General features: G+C 53.5%; 2 protein-coding genes across 2 annotated transcripts; one reads left to right on the top strand and one right to left on the bottom strand.

Annotated features, from left to right (window-relative positions):
- Positions 1-37: 37 nt before the first annotated feature.
- On the top strand, positions 38-1,023 carry HIGD2A (HIG1 hypoxia inducible domain family member 2A). The gene is made up of 2 exons (XM_008692345.2): positions 38-238; positions 617-1,023. The coding sequence occupies exons 1-2, from the start codon at positions 85-87 to the stop codon at positions 781-783; spliced, it is 321 nt and encodes a 106-aa protein (XP_008690567.1). The 5' UTR covers positions 38-84; the 3' UTR covers positions 784-1,023.
- A 1,927-nt stretch (positions 1,024-2,950) lies between these two features.
- Positions 2,951-21,461, bottom strand: CLTB (clathrin light chain B). The gene is made up of 5 exons (XM_008692692.2): positions 21,134-21,461; positions 15,965-16,011; positions 8,529-8,646; positions 8,208-8,319; positions 2,951-3,411 (listed from the first exon to the last, which is right to left on the bottom strand). Exons 1-5 carry the CDS (start codon positions 21,318-21,320, stop codon positions 3,240-3,242), a joined length of 636 nt encoding a protein of 211 aa, XP_008690914.2. The 5' UTR covers positions 21,321-21,461; the 3' UTR covers positions 2,951-3,239.
- Positions 21,462-25,173: the final 3,712 nt, after the last annotated feature.

Raw genomic sequence — 25,173 nt, 5'->3', positions numbered from 1 at the left:
GTCCTTTCCCTCCTCCCCTTCCATGACCTCATCAGGAGGCGGAGTTTTGCGTCCGTATTTTCTCCCAAAGCAGTTGCCGGGGACATGGCAGCTCCTGGTCCTGTGACTCCGGGGGCACCTTTTGAACCATCACAGCCCCCAGTCATTGAGGGCTTTAGCCCCAGTATCTACAACACTCAAGAAAGCTTCAAGGAAAAATTTCTTCGCAAGACCCGCGAGAACCCAATGGTACCCATAGGTAAGCAGGTGTTGTAGGAACTGTAGACGGAGAGGATAGTGAGGTCTGAGGGAATGAATTAGGGGAGGAGCGGGAGAGCCAAGCGGGACGGGAGTGAGACTGGACAGGAGTGACACTGGACGGGAATTGTGGCGAAGGGGCCAGGCGGTGAGAAGTGATCCTGACTGGAGCGGGAGCTGGGCGGGATTGAGGACTGAGGTGGAGCGAGCCCTGTAACTGGGAGGACCCTACCTCGACCAAACCCTCCCACTAGGCCCTACCCCCTTTCCCTCAGCTGTCGTTCAGAGCTCTGGACTCTTGAGTACCGGAGGCCCACAGCGCGGAGGGGCCTCCGGGGCCGGAACGTGCCACTCCCCACCTACTTTGTCCCCTCCTCAGGCTGCCTGGGCACGGCGGCCGCCCTAACCTACGGCCTCTACTGCTTCCACCGGGGTCAGAGCCACCGCTCTCAGCTCATGATGCGCACCCGGATCGCTGCCCAGGGCTTCACGGTCGCAGCCATCTTGCTGGGTCTGGCTGCATCTGCTATGAAGTCTCGATCCTGAGTCCGTGACCTGGCCCTGAAAGTTACGCAGAGATCATTCCCAGCCCCAGGAGCAACCACCGGTCCGTCTACCTGACTTATCCCCTGACAAGCCCCCGTATCAGCAGGGGAGGAAGTGGCCAATTGTGTAACTGACAGATGTTTTTTCAGGAATCTCAGATTCGGTTCAGTTTGGGTGTTGCATACTTATATTTGTGCCCCACTTTCTTCATTTCCTACTTAATAAACTGATCTAATTGTAGTTTGGTGAGTTCATTCTCAGTCTAGCCCCGCAGGGTTTTTGGTCTTTGGTTTTAGAAGGGATTGTCTAAAGACTATAGGGGTCCTTAGAAATCTTAGTCTAATGATTCCCAAACTTTTCTGTTAACAATCACCTGGGGAACTTGTTAAAAGTAGATATTCCGTAGAGTGATGCTATTTGAAAAAAACTGATCTTTCCAACAATTTTCAAGCTTTCAACAGGAAAACCTCCCTTCAGATGACGCTGGCCATGGCCCTGTCCAAGGCAGGGGGGTTCTGCCCTCCACTTTGCTTCTGCTCCTCACCCCACTCCCACCTCCTGAGAGCACCTAGGGCTCCACTGATGTAGACCATCCCCACTTGGTTCTTGATGCATCTTACAGAACAGGAAACTGAGCCTCAGAGGAGCAACCTGGTGGAGTGGTAAGAGCACAGTCACAAAGCTTGGTTTGTGTACCTAGTGTTTGAGGGTTAGGGAAGCAAAGAGGCTGGGGGCCTTGAGCGAACTCTACAAGAGGCAACATGTAAGCTTCTCATTCATGTAGTCTCAGACAAATATTCCTGGACTGTGGTCAGATCTAAAGTGTTGATTTAGTGGGACCCAGGCTCCTTCCATGTGTGACTCTGTCAATTTCAACACCAGCTGCAAGCTGCCAGAAAGGAAAGAGAAAGAAGACACACCACACCCACTTTTGGGGCCCCCAACACAGTCTAGCTTTCTGAGTGGAGGAGTATATGAATAGGGCCCCACTAAGTTTCTTGCTCCCATCACGGTCTCTCAGCTGTAAGGCAGATTATAAATGTAAAGCAGTACATTGTAGGGATCCATTCAAGGACTCAATAGGAAGTGGTATGGCACTTCTAAAGAGGAAGGCCACTATTTTTAGCTGTTGGTGTTATTGTGTTCTCCTAAAAAAAGATACGTTGAAGTCCTAACCCAGTATCTCATAATGTGATCTTATCTGGAAATGGGGTCTTTACAGAGGTAATTACCTTAACATGAGGTCATTAAAGTAGGCCTTAATCCATTCTGACTGGTGTCCTTATAAAAAAGGGAAATTTGGACGCAAAGACAGACAATGCATAGATGATGTGAAGATCAACTCGGGACTGTAGTGATGCACCTACAAGTCAAAGGGTGCCTGAGGCTGTCAGAAGTTGGAAGAGAAGCCCGCACAGCAGATCCCCCCCCACCCCGAGATGGACTGTGGCCCTGCTGACACCTTGATTTCGGACTTCAGACCTCCAGAATGGTGAGACAATAAATTTCTGTTGTTCTACGCCAGACACTGTGGTACTTTGTAATGGCAGCTCTAGGAAAATGAAGGCAGTTGGCAGTTACTCAAATCTTTTTAAACACTGTGCAGGTCACAGTGGCTTAAACACAGCCTGTTTGCAACCTCTGCTGAAGAAGAACGTGTGGTCACTGATTATTTATCCCACATCGACAGAGGGGCACAGCTGAAGGAGGGAGAGCAGTGAGCTTTCCACATCCAGAGGGTACTGGCCAAACCCAAGGGAAGCAGTCTGGCAGCAGCTACCTTCACCAGCCTCCACCCAGGCTTAGACGGAGCTACCGCTGGGAACCTCTGGTCTTGCCTCTTCCCTCCCACTTAAAGCTTCTTACTCTCTGGGAGCCTTGGTGTCCATGGCTATATGATGACAACAACAGAATCTCTATCTCACAGGCTTATTCAAGGATCATAAAGGATCAAGATTGCAAGAGCATTCGATTAGAGGTTGTCTTTCCTCCTCTAGGAGGAGGCAGCAGACATACACAGGTTGGGACACCTACTTCCAGCTGGGACGGTTTCCAGGGGGAAACCTTCTCTCAAGGCCATGAAGCTGGGAAAATTCTAAGCACAAACTGAGCCCTGACACCAGTTATGGCTTCCAGAGAAATGAGAATGATAATAAATAAGTGTAAAAAGAGTTAACAACACACCCTTTAAGCCAAGAAAAAAAAAAAAAACATCAGGAGGGACAGTCACAATTTTGTGGACTGAGAGGAGGTGTGAGGGGCTGGGCCACAGGGCCAGGAGGGAATGGGGTGAGAGGGGGAGGGTTCCCCTTCCCAGCCCCAGGAGATGGGGAGGAACAGAATGGGCTGTGTGTAGCAGCTGCTGGAGGCGCTGTCCCCCCCATCCTGGCCGAAGCAGCTGCTCCTCCTGTGCCCAGGCCCAGCCCATGCTTTGTGGCCATGCTTGTGACAGGCACCTAGCGGGACAGCGGCGTCTGCTTCAGGGACATGAGCACCGAGCGCAGGCGGGACACGTCTTTGCACTGCTTGCTGCTCTTGGGGTTGAAGTCACACAGCTGAGCCACCTTCTCCCACTCTGTGCCTGGGGTTTCCTCCTTGGATTCCTTCACAAAAGCCTCCTCAGATGCCCTGCAGGTAGAGACAGAACAGAGGTTTCATTGCTGTCTGCCTTTCCCCTGAATCAGTGACGCTCTACTCCCACTGGGGAAGGCTGCTTTGCTCAGCCTACTCTGAGGTAGTCTATCCAGAGTTCTTAGCCCTGTGCCCTGTGCCCTCAGGCCCCCAGGAACAGCCTTGGCATCGGAGGAAGCCTACTTTGGTCCTGCCTCAGGGCCTTTGTACTTGCTGTCGCCTCTTCCTGGAATGCTTTCCCCCACACCTGCTCATAGCTTGTCACTTCTTTTCATTCAGGTCTGAATGCAGGCCTCACCTCCTCAGAAAAGTCGTCCCTTGCCACCCTAGCTAGTAGCCTCTCCCCCCTCCCCTGTCCCTGCCCCAGCCTAGCACTCTGTTCATTACCCCTCCAGCAAGGGGCATCGCAACACCTAAAGACCCCTGGAGGAACTAATGCAGTGCCTCAGCTATTTTAAGCATTTCCAAAAACTTAGCAGAGGTAGGACACTGACTAACCACCTTACTAACTGAAGTACTGATGCAGCATTGCCTCAGACTTCTGTGGACCCTATAAGTGTTCTCCAGAAAAGGGTTGTGGTCAAATACACATAGAAAATTCCATTAGAGAGGATCTTCGAAGCAAGACGTCCAAAGCCTTTAATGGGCTAAAGTGCGTGCTGAACGTCCTGGGTGGACTAGAAAATGCAGACAGAATCTACTACGTGCCAACTGTATTTGACTCTAGAGCTCTTTTTAGCCCAGAATAACTTATCTCCATGGAGCCACAGCCTGGGGAATACTCCATGGGAATCTCTGCTTTTGGCTGGAATCAAGTTAGGCTGAAAACTGGTGGTTTCTTCATCAGAAGTTCTGGTGGACAGTTAAAGAAGCCACTGATTAAGGAACAATGCAGAAATACAGTGTAGAGGAAAACCCAAATGTGGGACTCATTAAGAGAAAAACAATAAAAGATCTTCAGTGGAGAGGGCTGGGTCTATGTCCTATGTGGCCAGCAAAGGTCCCTGGAAAGCCCCTTTCTCCTCTGGCCCTTTCTGTGTCTCAAGCAGGATCAGTTCTGCCACGTGCCAGGCAGGGAGCTCTCCAAGTGATGCCGACAGGCTGTGCCAAGGATGAGCTGGCCCTGGGCCAGGTGACCCGGCCTCTCCCTGGGGCTCCCTCTCCCCCTGTGTACTCATTCCCTAACCTGCCAGGTGAGGAGCAGAGCCTCCGCCCTGCTGATCTGTCTCACCGGCCTGAGAATCCAACGCAGTGGCAAATGTGCGCAGGCCTGGGAAAGAGGAAAGTACGGCATGGAGTTGGCTGACCGGTGGGGCTGAGGGGTCTCAGGAGCTGTCCCTTCTAGGTCAACAAGAGGCTGTCCTCTAACCTGGATGTTCAGTGCGGTGCGCAGTCCAGCAGGATCGGCATCGCCACGGAGCTTGTTGGAAATGCAGGATCATGGCCTCGCCTCAGCCCCACTGAATCGGAATCTCCTCTGAACAAGGTCCCCCCGTGATTTTGAGGCAGAGAAAAGTCTGAGAAGCACTGGACTAGACTCTTCCCCTCTTGGGGAACCCTCTGGGTGCTGTTTGCTCAAGTGCAACTCGAGCACGGAACCCCCTCTGTGGTATATTCCCCAGCACTGACGCCCATCATCCCGGCTCTTCTGCTTGAGGCCTCCTACGGATCTTCGCCGCTTTCAGGATCAAGGCCCAGCTTGTAGACCTCGCCCAACAGGCATACTGCAACTAGCCCCAAGCTGACCTCCTGTCCTCAGCTCCCAGCCATGTCCACGGCCCCACGCCCCACTCACGGAGGCTGCCCTTGCCCTCTTCTCACCCTCACCGCCAAGCTCATCCCTTCTCACACCGTAAGGTCCCGCTGAAGGTCGCACCTCTCTGAAGCCTGCCCTGGCTCCCCCAGCAGACGGTGGCTCCCAGGGCTCCCAGGAAGGGTGTGCCCTTCCACACGGCCCTTATGACAACACTCCTCTGACCATGAGCAACTCGTGAGGCAGGCCGTGTCTTATTCCTGTTCCAACAGAGACTGGCATTGGGCAAGTCCCAGTAAGTACTGAACAGATGGGAGAGTGGACAGAAGGAAGGAACGCATGGCTGTTTCTCTAGTGGTTCCTGTGCTCTGTGAGAGAAGTGTCAGCCTAGACACCATCAGAGGCCTGCCGAGGGTGACCCCAGAGTGAGGAATAGCAAATACTCGGCACACGAGTGCACGCGTGCGCACACACACACACACACACACACACACACACGGGACAGACATCACACATTCATCACTGCTATTCCTTCTCCTTCACCATCCCAGCACACCCCCCAGGCTGTCAACACCCACCAACAGGGGCACCATCTGCCATCTCAGATCCAGACTAGGCATAGTCCTGGCTAGCCCCCAAGCAGGAACATGGGAGAGGGGCCCACGGTGGTCTAGGCAGGGTCTGGTCGCCAAACTCGGGCTGAAGCTTTGAGGGGGAGCAGTGCGCTTGGGGGCAGGAGAAGAGGAGGGGGGTAATCATGGGAGCAGCTCTTCTTTATGCCTCTGGCACTCCATGTTTTGTTCGCCAGAAGACTCCTTCACCCCGCCCCCCCAGCCCTAAGATGCATCTCAGAAGGCTGGAGTTGGGCTGTTTGCCCTTTGCACCTCCCACCTGGGATGACGAGTGCATTCTTTTTCTTCGCTCTGCTTTGATTGAGCAAAGCTGCCTGCGGGCAGAGTGGATACTCAGTAAACATTTGCCACAGGGATAGAGGTGAAGATGGGTGCCTGCACCACCTCCTGCTCTGATCTGTGCCCCGCCACCCCTGTCCCCCCTGCCTGGCCACACTCATTTATACCCCACAAGCAGGACACTCAAGCCATACACAGGGGCCCGCACCCTCTCCCACTCCCCCTGACAGAGAAGCAAAGAAGACACGTACACATAGCCGATGATATCAGCATCTGGCTGCTGGTAGAATGCTTTGTCAGCGATCCTTGAGGGGAAAGGGTTAGGTGGGGGAAGACAGATGGCAAGACAGACAGGCAGAGGGTTAAGGAGAAAGGGAGACAGCATTAGTATCTCCAGTTGGAGAGCGTTAGGAAGCATAGTTCTGTAAGTCTTAGCAACTACCCACACCTGGACAGGAGAGCGGGGATCCCCCACCGGCTTCAGTGCCTTCTCTCAAACTGCCCTGATCATATGACTTCTGTTCACGAGCCTTCCAAGGCTCTGTCTGTCCAGCCTGTTATGGGAGGCCCTCCACCTGTGATCCCTCATTCCCGCTTCTCTCCCAGCACTCCCCGACTCCCGGTGCCCAAGACACAACAGCCTTTCATATTATGCCGTTCCCGGGTCTAGAACACCCTCACCCAACCCTGCCCTAATGAGCTTCTAGTGATCCTTCAAAGCCCAGGTCCTAGACACAGAGGTCCCTCTCCACCCACACCCCTTGCATCCAGAGCCTTCCAGTAGAGAGTCTCTGAGCTCTTCAAAGCTACAGACTGGGTCCTTCTCCGCTGTGTCTCCCCGGTGCCCAGCCCAGAGCCTGGCACACAGCAGCTTCTTGGACAGAAGTGCGGCAGCTTCCCAGGGCCAGCCTTACCTTTCTGGGCAGGCCAGGTACCTTGAAGGACACAGCCCCAAAGGCAGAGCTGCTGGCCAGAGTCTCAGAAGCGGTCTGAGACCATGTCCCTGAGAGTGCTCTCTGGTGGGCATCCACTGTCTTTGCCTGCCCAGCATCCCTCCCCCTTCTTCCCAGGAAGGGCGCCCTCATTGTCTTTGGCAGGATCAGGCTGGCTCCACTTCAGTCCCTGCGGTTTGGGTGAGACTGACCCCATGCACCACCTAAGGGATGGGACTACTGCCCAGGCTGGGTCCATCAGAGAGTCCCTCCCCGGTACAGTCACTGGGCCAGGTACGGGCACAGGACCCACATCAAACCAGTAAGGGTCAGAGCGAGGATTTCAGCTGGAGCTATTGGGTGCAAGATGCTATTTTCATAGAGGTTGCCAAAAGAATATAACAGAAGCCTGGAGCTGATGATGGCCATCTCTCCCCCCAGCCCCCCGCCCCATTCCAGGACAAGAGAGGAAAGCAGCATCGAGAGACAGTAAAAGTGAGGGCCAGTTGACTCTGTCTGAGCCTCTGAGCCTAGTACTGCAGTCTCACCCCTGGCCTTTTCAGTTATACAGGCCACTAACTTCCCTTTGTTCTTCAGCCTCTCTGGGTTGAAGTGCTGCCATTTCTACAAGCAGTACAATCCTGTGTCCGGGTTGGTTCTTCACTCCCAGCCAGGCCTGTGCTCTCTGTGACACTAACAGCATTAGCCAGCAGTCTGGCTCCCATGCCGGGATCCTGAGACCTCTTCTACTGACTGCAGAAGCTTCTGTCTGTTGTGGTGAGATGACAGCTCAACCGTGTACCACCTCTGAAGGGCTCTGAACTCCACACGCAACTGAGGAAGCAGCCCTGAGGGGTTCAGCTTCTCCTGCCTCTACAAATCACCCATCCTCAAGACAGTCCCCATCCTGTAACTTCTCTCACTGTCCACATGGCTGGCCTCATGTCTTCATAGTCCCCCCATGTCCCATAGCCCCCTCGTGTCCCCATAACTCCTCTCATGTCCCACAGCCCCCTCATGTCCCCATAACTCCCCTCATGTCCCCATAGCTCCTCTCATGTCCCCATAGCTCCTCTCATGTGCCCATAACTCCCCTCATGTCCTCACAGCTCCTCTCATGTCCCACAGCACCCTCATGTCCCCGTAGTTCCTCTCGTGTCCCCATAACTCCCCGCATGTCCCCCTAGCTCCTCTCACCGGTTATTGATCTTGTTCTTCTCGACTTGTTCGCTCTGACGCTGGTTCCACTCCTCCAGGTCCTTCTTGGCTTTCTCCCGCCACTCCTGCTCCGTCACCTTGGAGGCAGCATCTGTGACCCCAACAGGACAGTAAGTGGCAGCTTCCCGGTAGGAATGTGAGGGCACAGCTGCCCCGGCCACTCCTCCCCTCGGCCCCTGGCAGGCAGCCTCAAGGCCCATCCCCATCCAATGCCCACATTACGGCAGCCCAAGGAGGCGCCCTATGTCCCGAACTGCCAACCCAGCTGGGAGCCGCTCCCAGCCGCAGCCCTGCCCTTACCCAGCTCCTGCAGCCGTTTCCTCTGCTCCTCTCTCCACTTGCGGATGCTCTCGGGTTCCTGAGTCAGTCTGTCGGCCTGGGCAATCGCCGCATAGCCATCTGCTGGACCGTTAGCCTCCTAGGGCACAAACACACAGCAGTGTGCACAACCCACGCACCCGCCCTGCTGCCTCTGCTGCCCGAGTACCAGGACCCCCCACGTGTGGCTGCCTCAGCCGTCTCCAGCAACCTCCCCCCGCTGCCTCCTGTGACTATCCCCTGCCTTGATACCTGCTGCGCCCTTTGCCAGCGACACCCCCCCATGGGGGTCTGGGTGAGTGACGCGGCCTCACCTTCCCGGCCATGAAGCAGGCTCAACGAGAGTATCCGCCCCTTCATGCTGACAGGAGGAGGAAATGAACTTAAACATGTAAAGAACCTCGAACGCTTCTGGCACCCAGTGAGTTCCTTGTGTTACTGTTATTAAAGTCTCTATTGCAGTCAGTCCGAACTGACCTCACTTTGTTTGCTCGTCCACTGTCTACCTTCGTGACTGCAGCGTCCTTGTCTAGCCTGCTCATTGCTCTGTCCCCTTTGCCCAGCACAGTGCCTGGCACACAGGAGATATTCAGTAAACACCTGCTAAGTGAGTTGGCAGCCCTGGGACAGGCAGGCTGGCCATGGCCGAGATTGCACAGTGGTGACCCGGGACTCTACAGCCAGCCCGTCCCACCTCCGCTGCTTACTAGACACACGTGTAGCGGGGGCAAGCTGCTCAACCTTGCTGGGCCCCCGTTTTCTCATCCCAAAATGAGAATAATATTAAAACCACCTCTAAGAGCTGGTGTGAGGATTCGACATGACAGTCTTTGCAGGACATCTAGAAGCCTACCCAGTGTGCAGTGATGGCTCCGTGAGTGGTAGCTAGAATTATTAGTATTCATTCTCATCTTATAGGGGGAGGAAACTGAGGCCAGGAGCGATGGCATGACGTAGTGGCAGGCGTCCAAGCCTCTGACTCCAGGTCTCTGCCCACTTCCCGGGGGCCTGCCAGAGCTAGGGACTGCGAGTGCTAGGGGCTGAGAGTTCAACCCAGCAGGCCTGTGACTCCCCTCTGGTCTCGCAAAGCCAGAGACCCTTTCCAGTCCAGCCCCATCTCCGGCCACTCCCCCTCGGCCACTCTGCCCCTACACATTCCAGTCTGCACACCCCCACACACTCCTGCAGGCCGAAGGCCTCTGGCTCCTCCTGCTCCAGCTGCAATCGCGGCCCTCCCCTCCCTTCTCTAGCTGATGAAATCTTCCTCCATCCTCTAGAGTTGCCGGCTCCGGGATATCCACCCCCCTCAGCAGATTTCACAGCCCTTCCTGTCTGTGCTCTGCTGCAGCCTTCACCTTCTGCACAAGTCTCCCTGCTGGACCAGGAGCTGGGGGCCGGGGGGCAGAGCAGGACCTTATTTATAGCCTCTGAACCCCTGCCCCATCCTTTCATCACTCTCTGCGCTCCTCCTTCACTCATCAAAACTGTCAGCAACAGCCATGCCTGAGTGGCTCCGTCAAGTGTCTGACTTCAGCTCAGGTCATGATCTCGGGGTCCTGGGATCGAGCCCCACATCGGGCTCCTCACTGAGCAGGGAGTCTGCTTCTCCCTCTCTCTTTGCCCCCTCCTCCCAACTTGTGCTCTCTCTCAAATGAATGAATAAAAATCTTAAAAAAAAAAATACTGTCAAGAACATTGGTGTTTAATGTCGTTTCCCTATGAGACAATGTCCGGCACCGCCCTCTGCCCGGGGGTGTTCCCCGCTGTCCTTGGCACACATCAGTGCTCAGTAAGCGGTGGCTACATGGATGCCTATCCCCAGAGCCTGATGTGCTGGGTAAACGTTTGCCCAAAGGGGTGTGGGCAGCCCCGCTAAAGGAGCACGCAGCGGGAACACGAGGGCTGCAGTCGCCAGCTGTCAGGGGCGGGGGCAGGCAGGGTGTGTAGCCTGGCACCTCCCTGGGGGCAGGCCCACCCTTGGGTGGGACAGTTGGAGCACTGCCCTATTCTTTCTGGCACAGCATTACCCTTCAATTCAGACAGTCTCTCACCACACCCAAGGGGCCCTTCCAGGGCTCTAATCTGGAGAACACAAGTGGATCACTAACGCTGAGTGTGCCCCACCCTGCCCCCTTCCCCCTTCCGGGAACGACTCTGTCCTGCGGCCAGGCCACCAGGCCCCCCCCAACCCAATTTTACAGAATGTCCCATCTGCAGACAACTGCAATTACTTCTGTGCATGTGTGTTTATTAAGATGCTGTGTTTCATTTTCTTCCTGGCCCCTCTGGCTATCCGAAACGACTTGTTTACATGTTTACTATCTGTCTCCACCCGCCCCCCCAGCCCCAAGTAAGTGAGCCCCCTAAGGACTGAAAGTGCCTGTCTCTGTGTAGTACCCAGAACTGGGAAGGCCCGGCTGTAGGAGATCTCTAGGACATTTACGGGATGAATTAGCACATGCTCAGCCTCGGGGACAGGGATGAACAAGACCACCTGTCCTCCGGGAGTTTGGCAGGGGGTTCCTCACAAATGAGGACCATGGCTGGGGTACGCCCTATAACCCAAGTCAGGTAAAGAGCGAGGACGAGGGCACACACGGTCATTCTAGTCAGGGGGCACAGCAGGGTGGGAAGAGACAGGGAAGGCCATTTTGGACCAGAACTGGCAGCGTAAGGACCCTGCGGGGCCAGTACCTTTGAGAAACGCCTGAGTACAGCAGTCTTTCAGGCATGGGGGAAAGCGGGGAGGTAGGCCGGAGAAACGTTGCTTGCACAGGAGTTTCGTCACACTGGTGTACTTCTGGCCCACCATCCCCATAAAGCCTACCCTAAAATTAAGATTCCCAGATAATAGTGCTTTAAAACTTGCAGGGAAACCGCAATTAAACAGCTCTCTTTGATCTTTACAACCCTACAGGATGGGTTTTATCAACTGAGTTTTAGAGGTAGAGAAACTCCAGCTCCAGAGTCCAAGGTCACTGGGCTGGGCACTGGCAGAGCTGAGATTCCGACTGAATTCCTGGGTGTGAAACATACTGGCCACATAGCAGCAGGACCAAAGTCACTTCTGTGTCACATGATTTGTGACACACTCTGTCTCCCTGATAAGTCTACTCGCCCAAGATGAGAGATGGTGCCCCTCCTCCAAGTGCCCCCTGCCCCATCCCCCATCTCTCACACCCACACACTACCACCCCTCAGCTCACTTAGTAGCATGGCCAGGAACTTCTAAGAAGCTTCCCCAGGCGGCAGAGCACTTTTCCCAACAGCCCTATGCAGACAGGAGCACAGGGCCTCTAATCCCCTTTCGACACGTGAGAAATCAGCTCAGAGCAGTCAAGAGAGGAGCCCAAGCTCGTCTGGTTGGGAAGAGCCAGAAATGAAGCCCAGGCCTTCTGATTCCATCCAAACTCTTCTGCCACAGCCCACCACAGCCACCCCGGCCTGGGTGCGGGAGCAGCCTCGGGGAGCCACTTACACCCCCATGGGTGCTTCTCGTGGGCCCTGGAGCAGCCGCACCGCACATCCAGGAGCACCGCACATCCAGGAGCACCGCTCGCTATAGTTTCAAGCACACTGTGCCCACAGGTGGCCATGCCTGAGGCCCAGGGTGTGAAGCTCAGCCAAGCTGCCAGCCCTGTAGCTTAGGCCTCTCTGGCTCCACCCCACCCCCCGCACACCACTGTCTGCAGCAGGCCCCGGGCTCCGGGTAAGGCCCACAGAGGGTGCCTCTGCACATGCTTTCCTATCAGCCAAGACCACCCACGTGCCCCGGGGCAGCCTGGAAGCCCACTTCCAGCAGCCCCTCCCTGACTGAGTGAGTGCAGCGCCTGGCGCCGGAGCCTGGTCCAAGTCCCCGCTCTCCCCAGCCGTGGGACAAGAGCGAGCTATTAAAGCTCCCTGTGCACCCTCCTCTTGGTGTGTGACATGGGGATAATGACAGAACCTACATCACAGGGCGTAGGGAGGATGGAAAGAGCTAATACACGTAGAGCTCCTGAGTGATGCCTGACACATGGTTAAGAACTTGGACTCCTAGCTCTTGGTACAACCCCTGATTCTGAGCCCTTACCGTCCTGCGCTACCATCACTTCTTTCCAGGTCTCTGTCCTGTCAGAAGCCAGCTCTTTGAGGACAACAGCCGATGGATTTGCCCCTACGTCCACCACCCTGAGCACAGTGCGCGGCACTCACAGCACGTGAGCTGACGGAACAGAGGGATGAGTGGCTGTCTGCAAAGCGATGGCACCCAGTACCAGAGGGACTGCGCTTTAAGTCCCCTCCTGCCACTCACTGGCTGTGAGACCTCTGAGAAGTCCTTTCCCTGCGCTCCTTGTGTCTCATGGCCTATTAAATGGGAGTGGCAACACCCCACTCAGAGTGTGAAGCGGGCCCCCGTAAGCCGCAGAGGACACGCACAGGTGGGGGCCCGCGGGGCTGTGCGGCTCACCTTCGGACGGCAGACCCCTGGCACGCCAGCCTGTGTGGCAGCCCGACCAGGAAGAGCACAGCGGTGTTGCCAGCACGTTGGGTCCTGAGCAAAGCGGTTTGCTGGCTCCTCTTCTCTGGCCCCGCTGGACTAATTTTCCTGCCCTGGCCCCTGCCAGTGAGCAGCGAGGTTGGGGGGCCACAGCAGAGCTCCTCTTTCATCACTCAGTGTCCCAGAGTGGAAAGCGGGTCAGCTACAGGCTGGTGCCCAGACGGGCTCCCCAGTGGCTGCAGGAATGCTCTGAGCACCCCCTCCCCCGCCAAGCTCAACAGAGAAGGAGGCAGGAATGGCCAGGACCAAAAGGCAGGAGGCGAGAGTCAGGCCAGGCTTATCTTGGTTCCATTCCCTGGCACCCCTCTCCTGAGTGACCCCTCTGCTGGACATGACCATGAGAGCGTCCGTGGGTCAGGCTGGCCGAGGATGTGCTGTGACTCCAGAGACAGCCAGGAGGATGAGGCATATCCGTCTTTGGGATTGTCCACGAAAGCTGAGCTAAGCTGAGCTGCTAATTCCTCTAAGCAGCTCAGAGGGGGATAATGGCAGTGCGTGGGGGGAGAGAGAGTTTGTGCAGGAGGAGGGAGGCCTGCAGGGGCCTTCTGTCCATGTCCCTGGCAGTGCCAGATGGAACCAGAATAGGTGTGGGCAGACTTATCCTTACGCCTTGAGGGCCAGGTTTATAGCTGGACCCCCTTGTGGCCCAGAGGTTGCCAGGAAAGAATAAGAAATGTAGCAAGACAGCTCTGCCCAGGCCCCTTGGAAGTGTTGGGCATGTCCAAGCAAGGCTTCCCCCCACCCTCCTCCTGCAGCGAATGAACCAGACCACTGGTCTGTGGTCAATCCTAAAAAAGTCTGCAGGGGCTTTCTACCTAAGATCCAGCCACAGTGACAGACCAGTTCCAGCACAAGGGGTGGGACAGAGGGCACCAGATCAGGGGCAGGAGATCTAGGAGAACCTGAGCTTTGTCACCAAGTCCCTGAGTGACTCACCTCATTCAGGACCCTTCCCCTGCCTGTAAGGATTCCAGGATGGCGTGGAATGAAATGATTTACAAGTGAACATACGCGGCTATTAGCAGCAGTGAGAATATGGGTTCCCGCTGAAACTGGGAAGGAGGCCCGGGGTTCCCTACACCCACCAAACAGAAAGTAAGGCTGGGGGCTCAGGGACAGAGAAGCCTCAAGATCCTGACCTACAGAAAGGGGAAGTTACCTTGCTCGTAGTGTTCTAGATATTTCTGCAGTTCTAAGTGTACCTCCAGCCCCAGCTCCAGGGTTAAGTGAGGTCCTTTTGAGTGTGCCCAGGATAGGGGCGGCCTGGGTCTCAGTGATCTACCGAATTGCACAGCAGTAAATGCTGCCTACAGGCTGCTCTCAGGCCTAAGGAGACACAAAGCTCCTGAAGTCCTAGAGACTGACTTTTCTAGCTTGCTGATAGTTGAGTAATTTTCCAGAAACGGGACTTGGCTAGGTTCCCCATGTAAGGTAGCAGCCTATCCCTCTTACATAAGAAAGTATTGTTTCTTCCCCACTGAGGACTCGGGAGCCCAGCTCCTCAATAGGGTGGGGCCCAGGAGATCCTGAAGCTGCAGCCCCAGGGGTCAAGGGTCTTCCACCCAGTGCAGTGGGAATCAAGCCTCATCCAGGGAAGACTTTGCCCACCCAAGCATGGGAGGGGGCGACTGTTCCATCTGCGGGGTCCTGGGGCTGCCATCTGTGGTCCAAGTTCTCCCAGTGTAAGGACTCTTAAACCCGTTTGTGTATAAATGTGGGGAAGGGGGAGGTGGGCACAGAAAGAAGTAGTCTAACTAGAAATATCCTTACTAGGTGTTGGGGGGGGGTTGGTATAAGATCATTATGAGGATTTTAAAACAATCCAGCCAAAGTGAAAGCCTTTTGTCTTTCTTATCTCACTGCCCTACCTCGGGGCTAACCACTCTTAACCATTGCGAACAGCCGGTGCACAGCCTTTCAGGTATTTTGCGCCAACATATTCCTAAAATAAAAAACTGGACCACACTGTGCATATTATTCTGCAAGGGACTTTTCTACTTGATATGTCATGGGCATCTTTTCACGTCAATACAGAAAGCTCTGATTGGTCTTTTGAGCAACAGCTTGGTTTTCCAATTTACCTACCCAGGCCCTTGACGCTGGACACTTAAGTCGTTTCAGTTTGTCTGTTATTTTCTTAACTTTTTATTTGAATGCAGTTGACATACAATGTTACGTTAATTGCAGGTGTAGGATATAGCGACTCAATTTTTGCGTATGTTATGCTCTGCTCACCACGTAGTCTGTCTGCTTTTGTAAATAATCCTGCAAAAATCTGGGAGTCCTTGTCCCATTCTTTCCTTAGGGAAGATTCTAAGTAGTGTAATCTCTGGATCAAAGACCTGCCCGCTTAAAATGTTCAGACACGGCCACTCAGTCCGGCTTCGCACCAGTGGCACGCATGCGTGCAGGGCCCAGTGTGCACCGTGCCACTGTGGGCTGGACACCACCATGGGCAACCTGAGGCCACACACCATCAATTCCTGTCTATAGTGGTCCTTATTCTTCGTGCTCTTCCCCTACTCGACAGAAACGAAAGAGAGAAGAAGAAAGAAAGAAAGAAAGAAAGAAAGAAAGAAAGAAAGAAAGAAGAAAGAAAGAAAGAAGAAAGAAAGAAAGAAAGAAAGAAAGAAAGAAAGAAAGAAAGAAAGAAAGAAAAAAAGAAAGTTGGGAAGGGAAAGAGGGAAGGAGGGAGGGAGGGGGGAAGCAAGGAAGAAGAAAGAAGGAAAGAAAGTCAAAACCTTTGGCTATGTCCCCATCCCAATGCATCAGCCATAATGAATAGAATAACCTGGATCATCCTATGGATGATGGGGACATAAGTTACTGAGACCCAGGCTGTCAGTCCCTCCCACTGCTATGACAGAATCTTGCTTACCTGAAACACATCTCCATTGACCGTGGTCCCCATGTCCTCAGAACCAGCTAGAAAGAGAACAAAGAAATGGCATTGCTCAGCTTAAAGCAAGCACAGATGGTCCCACATGTGCCCTGAACCAACCTCTGTCTATGTCCAGACGCGTAGTAAGACCCCCTCCCCAGGCAGACATACCGGATATATAAATAAATTGGGCTTAAGCCGTGACTGTTCACAAAGGCTTCTCATGGCCATCGTCATATGTGATTTTCACCACAACTCTGTGATGAAGTTGTCCACCCATTTTACAGACACTCGACCTGAGGCTTAGAGAGGCTATGTGGTTGCCAAGAGCCGCCCAGCCGGTAACAGCCCCTCACCTACCTGAACGTGCTTTACACTCGGCCACGGCTGGGAGCGCCCGGCGGCGCGGAGCCTGGGCCTGGCGAGCAGACGCTGTCGGCTCAGGGCGGTGTCTGCAGGAGCTAAGGGGGTTCGGCGCGTCGCTGCCTGTCCCTGCGGCGCCTTGAGCAACGGCTCCACCTGGGAGAGCAGGAACTGCAGCCCCCACCACGCAGCACCTGGCCTATTTTTCCTCCTCCCGCTCCTCCCAAAAGGATTTTCTTTTGCCCTCGACAAGGACCCCTCCTGGTCCCTTTCCCTGACATCCGATTAGTCACAAATTCCTGCAGCTTCTGCCGCAACCGTGACCCTCAAAGGTGCCTTCTGCTCTGTCCCCCATCCAGTCTGTCCGCCCCGCTAGGGCCATACCTGGCTCCTTGCTCCTCACCACTGTCTTCCCTAGACGCTTGCACAGGACCCGCGACTTAGTAAGAGCTCAGAAACTTACGTGTTCAATAAACAAGAACAAATGCATCAGAAAAAGAATCATGGCTTTCGTCCGCTCACAGGCCTCCCTGACTCTAGCTTCACCCTCTCCCAACCCTCCTTCAAACCAACCGCCAGGGCTGACATTTTGTAAAGCATCCACTTACCTACGTCACTACAACAAACCAAAAAGAAACCCCACCTCTCCTGGACCCCCGTGGCCTAGAGGGTCTGCTCCTGCCTTGGGGGCCGGCAGGTACTTTCCCTCGGCCTGGAAGGCCTTCCTACCCATACCACGTGGGCCATTACCTCACTCCCTTCAGCCTTTGCGCAAACATTGTCTTAGTAGAGGCCTTCCCTGGCCCCCTGGGATACTTACTGCTCTGGCCCCCCTCCCTCCTGCCCCTGCAGTATTTCTCTATAGTACTGAGGGCAGGGACTTTGTTTCACCCGGTGCGAGCACCCAGCATCTAAAACAGGGCCTGGCACATCACTGGGCTCAATAAATATTTGTTGAATGAGTACATCAAACCTCAGGCCACGGCAAGTGAGAACCTCCACACTTCGGCCCTGCCCACTCTCCTGCCTCACTTCCCACCAGTCCCTCTCACAACTATGCTGGGGACTCCTGGGGGGTACAGCTGGTGGGGCGTCCGGTTGGCCTTCCGACTCTTGGTTTCGGCTGGGGTCCTGATCTCAGAGTCGTGAGACTGAGCGCATCAAGCCCCGCATCGGGATCTGTGCTCAGCGTGGAGTCTGCTTGAGACTGTTTCTCCCTCTCCCTCTGCCACTCCCTGCTACATGTGCGTGCTCTCTCCCTCTCTCTCTCATAAATTAATAAATCTTAAAAAAAAAAAAAAACAACCTGTTTCAGTTTCCTCCATCTCCAAACACACCAGTCTGCACCCCCTGTCTTTCTTCCTCCTTCTCTCTCAAAAGAATGCTCTTTTGGAATCAGTCATTCTTCAAGACCCAGTCCACAAGTCACCTCCTCTGGGAAGCCCTCCATGACTTCCCCTACTTCTCTAGGCACTGAAGAAAGTCTCACCTCTGGGATAGCCCACAATATTGTACAGCATTCCCCACCCTCTTATGCAATTATCCGTGACCTCGCAAGGGTTGTGCACTCCCTATCTAGCCAAGCTCTGTAATGCTATTCAGTTCCTAAGAGCTCCTGCACAGAACAGGTGAGCAGTGAGTGCTGGCTAAAGGGAAGATGAACTGCTCTTTCAGGGTCCACCATGACCTGCAAGGCCTGCCTAAGGCCTCTCAGAAACTGTGATGCCTCCCAGCCAAGAGCCAAGAGAAGCCACACGAACTTCCTATAGATGGACAAGTACCCCTTTACCAGCCAGATAGGACTGCAAGCAGGAGCCACGCTAATTTCAGCCTGGGGACTGAAGGGAGGGATACTTAATCTTACAGAAATAAACCCTGGTTGACATAAATTTTCAAACAGTGATTGATTCTGACCAACTATGTCTCCTGCCATCCCTACTCATTCAGCTGGAGCTACTCCTGCATAGGTGGCTGGGTCCCTAAGTTTTAGTGGCAGCATCTAGCATCTTCTGCAAAGGGGCTTCTTCTTCTGGGGCACCTCCTCTACTAGGGCCTAACGTTGTAAGTGTCCATTCATGACCACACCAGGCTGGACGCTTGGCCTTTCTAGAATGGAAGGAGCACCACCCCATCCCACTCTGACCACACCAGTCTTGGGCCCCTGGTCCATGGTCCTGGTGCCTACTCTGGTCTTCAGAAAGTCTCTCTGCCTCAGTTTTTCAGTCTGGTGAACATTCCTCGGGAGATAAAATTTCAGCCTCTTTGAGAATCCACACCCACCCACACATAGACTTGAGTATCTGTTCCCACAGTGCTTTCTGATTATTGCACATTTACAATCATACGTGCACAGTCAGAGGCGTGCAGAACAGGAGCCCAGCAGATATGAGTCCCACGGATAACCCCGTGGGCGTTGCCTCCCTCAGATTCCTGACCCCTTTTGGAACTAGGGCAGACAGGGTCCAGAACATTCCTGGGAGCTTACTGAGGCCCAGCAGGGAAAACAGGCTTGCCAGGAACTGACTGGGCAAGTCAGGGACAGAGCCAGGCGGGGGCTCGGAGATCTGGGTGTGAAAATGTAAACCTGCTGGGCCCTACCCAAAGCCGATGAATGGAAACAAAGTGTCCATTGCTCAGGCTGGCCCCAGATCCAGCCCCAGAGGAGAGACTCAATGTCGCTCAGGCTCAGGCCTATACCAGACACCTCTTTTCCCTGGGGTAGCAGGGAGCCCCACAGCAGGGCACTCAGCCCAGGGCATCATCTAGGAGAACAGACTCAGAGGTGTTGATCGGCAGCAGCTCCGGAAGCCAGCTTCTCACAGCTCCCAGCAGGCCAAGACACTTTTTCTCTACCGCATCCCAGCTTCTGGCATTCATCACTGGTCAGGGAAGATTACTTGCTCAGCACCAGCTACGCCTAGGAAGGTCAGATCAATTCCATCCTGCCTGGCCACCTCCTGAGCCACCATCCCATAATACCTCCCCGATCCTCAGCCCCACTTAGGAGGGCAGCTGGACTTTTGTAGCTTCGGCAGGTATGAGTCTGGAAGACGTTCAGAGGGCCATGTCTCTACGTCTCCCCCTGCCCTCTCCGGTCTGGGGTCAATCTGTGCCCCCACCCCTGCCAGAGGGAACCTCCCATCCAGGCTGTGAGGCCCTGGAGCCCCGCTCTCCTGGGAGAGGCCACAATCTGCTCAACTCCCAGACGCTTCTGGCTGCCCTCAGCCTAAGCTCTACCTGCCCATCTCTCTCAAGGGGTTCTGATACCAGCGCTTCTCAGCGGGGCCTTCTCCAGGCCAAGCCAGACTGAGAAAGCTGGTGGTTTCGCAGAGGCGGTGTGGACTAAGGAATCATGAATGATGAAGGTATTTCCTACCAATTCCCTGGGAAGTGTGAGGATCCATGCTAAGGGGCCAGGAGCTGCAACTCCAGAAGCCCTCCACCCTTCCCGCCCAGCACCTCCTAGGGTGAGCACTACAGCATTTAAGAGTGTGGGGCCCAGAGTTGGGAGGGCTAGGATCAGGTCCCAGATCTGTCACTCATGGCTGTGTGACTTTAGGCAAGACACTCAGGCTCTCTGGGCCTCCAGTTTCTTAGATGTTACAAAAGGCTTGTTACATTTCTTATATCAAGGGGTGTAGAGACACTTCAAGCTCCTCAAGCTACAGAAATTGTCTTATTCTTTTCTGTATCCCCAGTGGTCCTGGCACACAGTAGGCGCTCAGTAAAGGTTGAATAAATACAAATATGACTATAAGGAACCTAACTTGTAAACTTTTTTTTTTTTAACATGTAAGTTATTGCTTATTCCAACAGGCCCATCAACCCCCACCACAACGCCAACAGTAACAAGAAGCACGGGCTGTTTTGGATGCACCCACGAAGGTATCTACTCTTTAACTAAATATTTTAAGCAACTGTCCTTTCGAGCCAGAACCAGAACAGGAATATCCTCGATAAACATGGTATCACAGGGACCAGGCCCTGGACCCGGATCTAAAGCTAACCACAGCAGCCCCGGACCACCTCTAGAAAACCATGAATAGACAGAAGCCCCAGGAGGGCAGGACTGAAGTCCTTTGTGCCCTTGCCCCCACCTTGGTATGGAACCCAGAGCCAGGCACATATGGAAGACAGTGTGGTCAGGTGCAGACAGTTCCAAGTCTGACAGAAACAGTTTAAATCCCCACTGCCACTTACTAGTTGTTTCAGTAGGGTACCTTTTGAGTCTCATTTTTGCCATCTCTGAAGTAGGTTTAATAATGCCTATGAAATGACTCAATGTCAGTGAAGTGCCCAGCCCAGTGGCTGCAGCATGCAAGTGGTCCCCCAGGCCAGGTCTGTGAGCTCTTCGAGCACACAGGGTCCCCTGCTTTGCCAGCTGTAGGAAAGAGCTAAGACTGAGGGGCTGGGAGGTCTGTGGTTCTGTCCATACCTGCAGGGCTTAGCTGGGAGCCTGGGAAGACCATGCAACAGGGAGGCCCAGGAGGGACTCTGAGGGCTGGACTGTGTTGGATTTCAGAGCCAGGCAGTGGTGGAGCTGGCCCTGGGTTGAAATGTCAGGACAAATTCCTGTGCACACAGCCACCAGGTTCACAGCCCCAGGCAGGGCCCCAGACGAAGCGCTCCAAGAAGATTCCTCCCCATTTCCACCAGATCCCTCTGAAATACACACAGCCCCAGACCTGCACCTGACCGGCCATACCAGGCCCTTTCCACTCCACCGCAGGGCCCCGAGGCCCGGTCAGGTACCAGGGTGCGAGCCCCAGGCCCCCCAGTTCCCAGGCCCCTGCCCTGACTCACCCCCACTCGCGGGTCCCGGCTGCGCGAGGGCCCCATGGCTGCCGGCAGGTGCCCCGAAGCCCTCGTCATTCTCTATGCCCGCGATCTCACTCTCCTGCTGGGCCAGGAAGGCAGCCGCCGGGTCCTCCTCGGCCGCCTCGGGGGCCCCGCTCTCCGACGACGAGAAGAAGCCAAAGTCATCAGCCATTTTCCCCGCGTCTCTGCTGGAGCGTCCGCCTGGCGCTCGGCTCTGCCCGGCGCGTGCCCGGCGCTGCGCCCGGCGGCCGCGACGCTGTCACCCGAGCCGCCCGGGGAGCCGGCCTCGGCTGGGACGGGCTCGGCGCGGCGGCCCCACACTTCCTCTCCGCCACCGGGCCCGGCTCGCCTGTCACTGCAGCTGCAGGCGGGAGGAGCCGGGACGGGAATGCGGTGATGTCACCGGCCGAGGGAGGGGGCCCGCAGCGCGGCCGGAGGTCGCCTCGCAGCGGCCACAGGAGGGCGGCAGCAGGACGGCGGCGCGGCCCCGGGGAGCCGGAGGCCGGGCAGCTCTTTGCCAGGACACCAGGACGAGGCCCCGCGCCCGCCGGGTCCACAGGCAAGCGGACCGGGCGAAGTGGCCGGACGCGAACAGCTCAGACAGCCAGTTCGTATGAGCCGCCCGGGCCCCTACTGAGAGGCTGGGCCCCGTAAAGGTCCCTTCAGCGTGAACTGGCCTGAGAAGGACCTAACTGATCCACCGCGGGCAGGCAAGCCTGGCCCGGGGAGCACCGAGGGGGTGGTCGCTGCGCAGACCTTGCTCCTGAGTCATTCTACAAGTTTCTTTGCCTAAGCTGGGCAAATGTGATGAATCCTATCATTGCGAGCCTCCTCTATAAGAGGGGGAAATGAGGCTTGGAGAGGTGACACCAGGTCCCACAGCCTCTTGCCTCCTTCCTGCGAGTCCAGGACTGTCCCCACGAGGCCTTGTGGCTGAAGGACATTTCTTATGCATTTCTCTTCATTTAGGGTAACTTCAGCTCAGACCCCCAGAGTTTGGATGACCTGACTGGGCCTCTACCTTAGAGGCTGGGTCCCTTAAATATCCCTGAAGTATGAAACTGCTGGAGAAAGACAGGCCTAATTTACCCAGGCAGCCTGCCACTCCTGCACCCAGCCACCCTCAGTAAACGGTCTCTGCCTCCTCCCAGCCATCAAGTCACCAAGCACCAGGACAACGAAATGTAGTAGTAAAGCCAGCCTTGGTCAAGAAGAGGTTACAGTCTGTGAGACCAACAGATGGTCAATGACCCATCACAGCACCATGGGTGAGGGGCTCTGACATTTAAACATTGAACATTTAAACACATTAAAAACTCTTGCTGGGAGACCCAGAGAACCACCATTACATTTGGACATTGGGATTTTTCTTTTTCTGATTTTGAGACTTGAAGGTCAACTATGAACTGGAAGAGAGAAGGAAAAGATGCGCCCTAAACTGTGAGTAGTGGTTTTCTTAACGGGTGGGGAGTAGAAGCAGAGTTGGGGTGAAGAGGAGTCTCCCTTTTGCTCAGTAATACTTCCATGTAGATCTCAATCTTATGAGAATATAGTTGTTTGGGGCACCTGGGTGGCTCATTTGGTTCAGTGACCACCTTCAGCTCAGGTCATGGTCCCAGAGTCGTGGGACTGAGTCCCACATCAGGCTTCCCCTGCTCTGCGGGGAGCCTGCTTCTCCTTCCCCCTCTGCCTGCCACTCCCCCTGCTTGTGCTCTATCTCTCTCTGTCAAATAAATAAATCTTGGAAAAAAAAAGAGAGAGAGAGAGAATATAGTTGTTTATAAGGAGTGTAAAAAAGAAAAACACTTAAGGCCCTGCATAACCCCGTCCAAGCACACTACTCCACGACCATCACACACCTTTTGTTCCCCCCAACCACAGTCTCAGGGGCTAGAAAGACCTAGAAAGTTTGCTAGTTTAACAAACCAGCCATAAATGTCAACTCCAGGTTTTGTGGAGACAGAAGACTTATGAACACTGTGTTCCCTTGTGACCTCCATAGGCTGTTCTTACCCGATTCGCGGAGACTTCCGTCAATAACTTGGGCAACACAACATAGCATATCCATGTGCAAATCCACTGTAGACCCTCTTCCCACTTCCTCCTTCCTTCTGGAGCCACTAATTCAGCCATCAGCAGCAGCGAACTCCATGTTTAAGTTCTACAAGTTACTGGTCCAAATTATTCTGCAGCTGTGCTTGCTCTTGTATATTACTCTCATTTTTCTGCATTAATATTAAAAATCATTATTAAAGTGATATTTTGGATCATGTAGTATTTCTGTGTGCTAGAGATTCCCAGTACCTTGACACTTCCATCTTTGTAGACCTCTAAAGACAATCCTAGTTTTCTAATTCTCCATTTAATTGTGAAACTCAGTAATGGCAAAAGACATCAATAAGTACAGTTGAGTAAAACATATGGGGCAATCTCACAGAATCTGAATTTCAATTTATGCAGTCTAAAGTGGAGAAGTTTTTTAAACTTTTTTAAGGGAAATTTTCAGACATACATAAGAGTAGATCGATAGTCACATGCTCTGCCAGACGAGCCAGCCAGGCACCCCTATTTTAATTTTTTGAGGCACTACCATACTGGTTTCCATAGTGGCTGCACCATTTTACATTCCCATTAATAATTTCTTTCTTGTTTCATTTGTGATTGGTTGAATTTACTTTCAAGGGTTGGTGGGTTGTTGTGTTTTGTTTTTTTTTCACTTTTTTCCCAACTTTTTATTTTGACATAATTTGAGACTTACAGAAAATTGCAAATAATTCCCATCTACCTCTCATCCAGATTGCCCAAATGATAACATTTCATCACATTGGCTTTATCCTTTCTTCTCTCTCTTTCTATTTTTCCCATACTGTTGGAGAGTAACTTGCAGACATGATGCCCCTTTATCCCTTAATATTTCACAGTTTTCCTAAAAAGAAGGACATTCACTTACATAACCACTATACAATGATCAAAATCTAGATATTAATATTGATACAAAACCATGATCTAATAGACATAACCTAGATTTCACCAGATGCCCCAACAATAGAGGAAGAGAAAATCCCAGATTACGCATTGCATTGTTATCTGTTTGATATCTTTTAATCTGGAGCAGTTCCTCTCTTGGTCTTTCATGACCATTGATGTCTCGAAGATTACTAGCCAGTTATTCTGCCCTTCAACTTGAGTTGTTTTATGTTTCCTCATGGTTAGATCCAGCTTAAACATTCCTGGCAGGATTAGCCCGGATGTGATGCTGATTTCTCAGTGGGTGGTATGGGGAAGCACAGCTCATCAATTTGTCCAGTTACTAGTGGTGTTAATAACATTGATCATTTGGTGAAGGTGGTGTCTGTCGGGCTTCTCCACTGCAAAATCACTATTTTTCCTTTTGTAATTAACAAATAGCCTGGGGAGAGGCACATTGAGACGATGTAAATTTTATGTCGCCCCCCGGGCTTTCACCTATTCCTTCATTAGTGCATCCACTGATTTTGCACGAGTCGGGTAGTATGATGATAGCTGCCAAATGGTAATTTTCTAGCATTGTCATTCCTTAGACATTTATTAGTTGGCTCCCTACGACAAGGAAAACATTTGTTTGTTTCAGTCTCCATGGGTTCACAGACTCTTATTTTATCCCACGGGCCGTGATACTTTGCTATCATGATTTCTTCCAGTGTTTAAATTGTCCAAGATTGGGTCAGGGGGAGCCCCTTCAAGCTGACTCCTGCATTTTTAGGTCCTCATCATCTTTGAACGCTGTCTTACTTTCTGGCACAACAAAATGTTCCAGGCTTAAGAATAAGCCGTTTCTACAAGGACTCCTGGTACCTCTGAGTGGAAAACGAAGAAACCAAGATCTGGGTGCCAGGTGCGATCATTGCTGCGGCTACAATTTCTTCTCCTCTTCCTCCATCTTCATCTTTACCTTCTTTTTTACACAACAGAACTATTATAACATCAAAAAACTTTCTCCCTCGGGGCACCTGGGTGGCTCAGTCGTTAAGCATCTGCCTTCGGCT

The sequence above is a fragment of the Ursus maritimus genome, unplaced genomic scaffold (assembly GCF_017311325.1).
Source record: "Ursus maritimus isolate PB19 unplaced genomic scaffold, ASM1731132v1 scaffold_15, whole genome shotgun sequence".
Classification (NCBI taxonomy): domain Eukaryota; kingdom Metazoa; phylum Chordata; class Mammalia; order Carnivora; family Ursidae; genus Ursus; species Ursus maritimus.
Note: the sequence above shows the minus strand (reverse complement) of the source record. Positions and strands in the feature narration are given on the sequence as shown.

What these genes read in the sequence shown, in the direction of transcription:
- CLTB (XM_008692692.2), bottom strand. Translation starts at nt 21,320, where the DNA reads ATGGCTGATGACTTTGGCTTCTTCTCGTCGTCGGAGAGCGGGGCCCCC. An exon ending in GCCGGGACCCGCGAGTGGGG is followed by an intron (nt 16,012 to 21,133) that starts GTGAGTCAGGGC and finishes TTCTCTTTCTAG; the next exon opens with CTGGTTCTGAGGACATGGGG. An exon ending in AAGAACAAGATCAATAACCG is followed by an intron (nt 3,412 to 8,207) that starts GTGAGAGGAGCT and finishes CTCTACCTGCAG; the next exon opens with GGCATCTGAGGAGGCTTTTG.
- HIGD2A (XM_008692345.2), top strand. Translation starts at nt 85, where the DNA reads ATGGCAGCTCCTGGTCCTGTGACTCCGGGGGCACCTTTTGAACCATCA. An exon ending in GAACCCAATGGTACCCATAG is followed by an intron (nt 239 to 616) that starts GTAAGCAGGTGT and finishes TCCCCTCCTCAG; the next exon opens with GCTGCCTGGGCACGGCGGCC.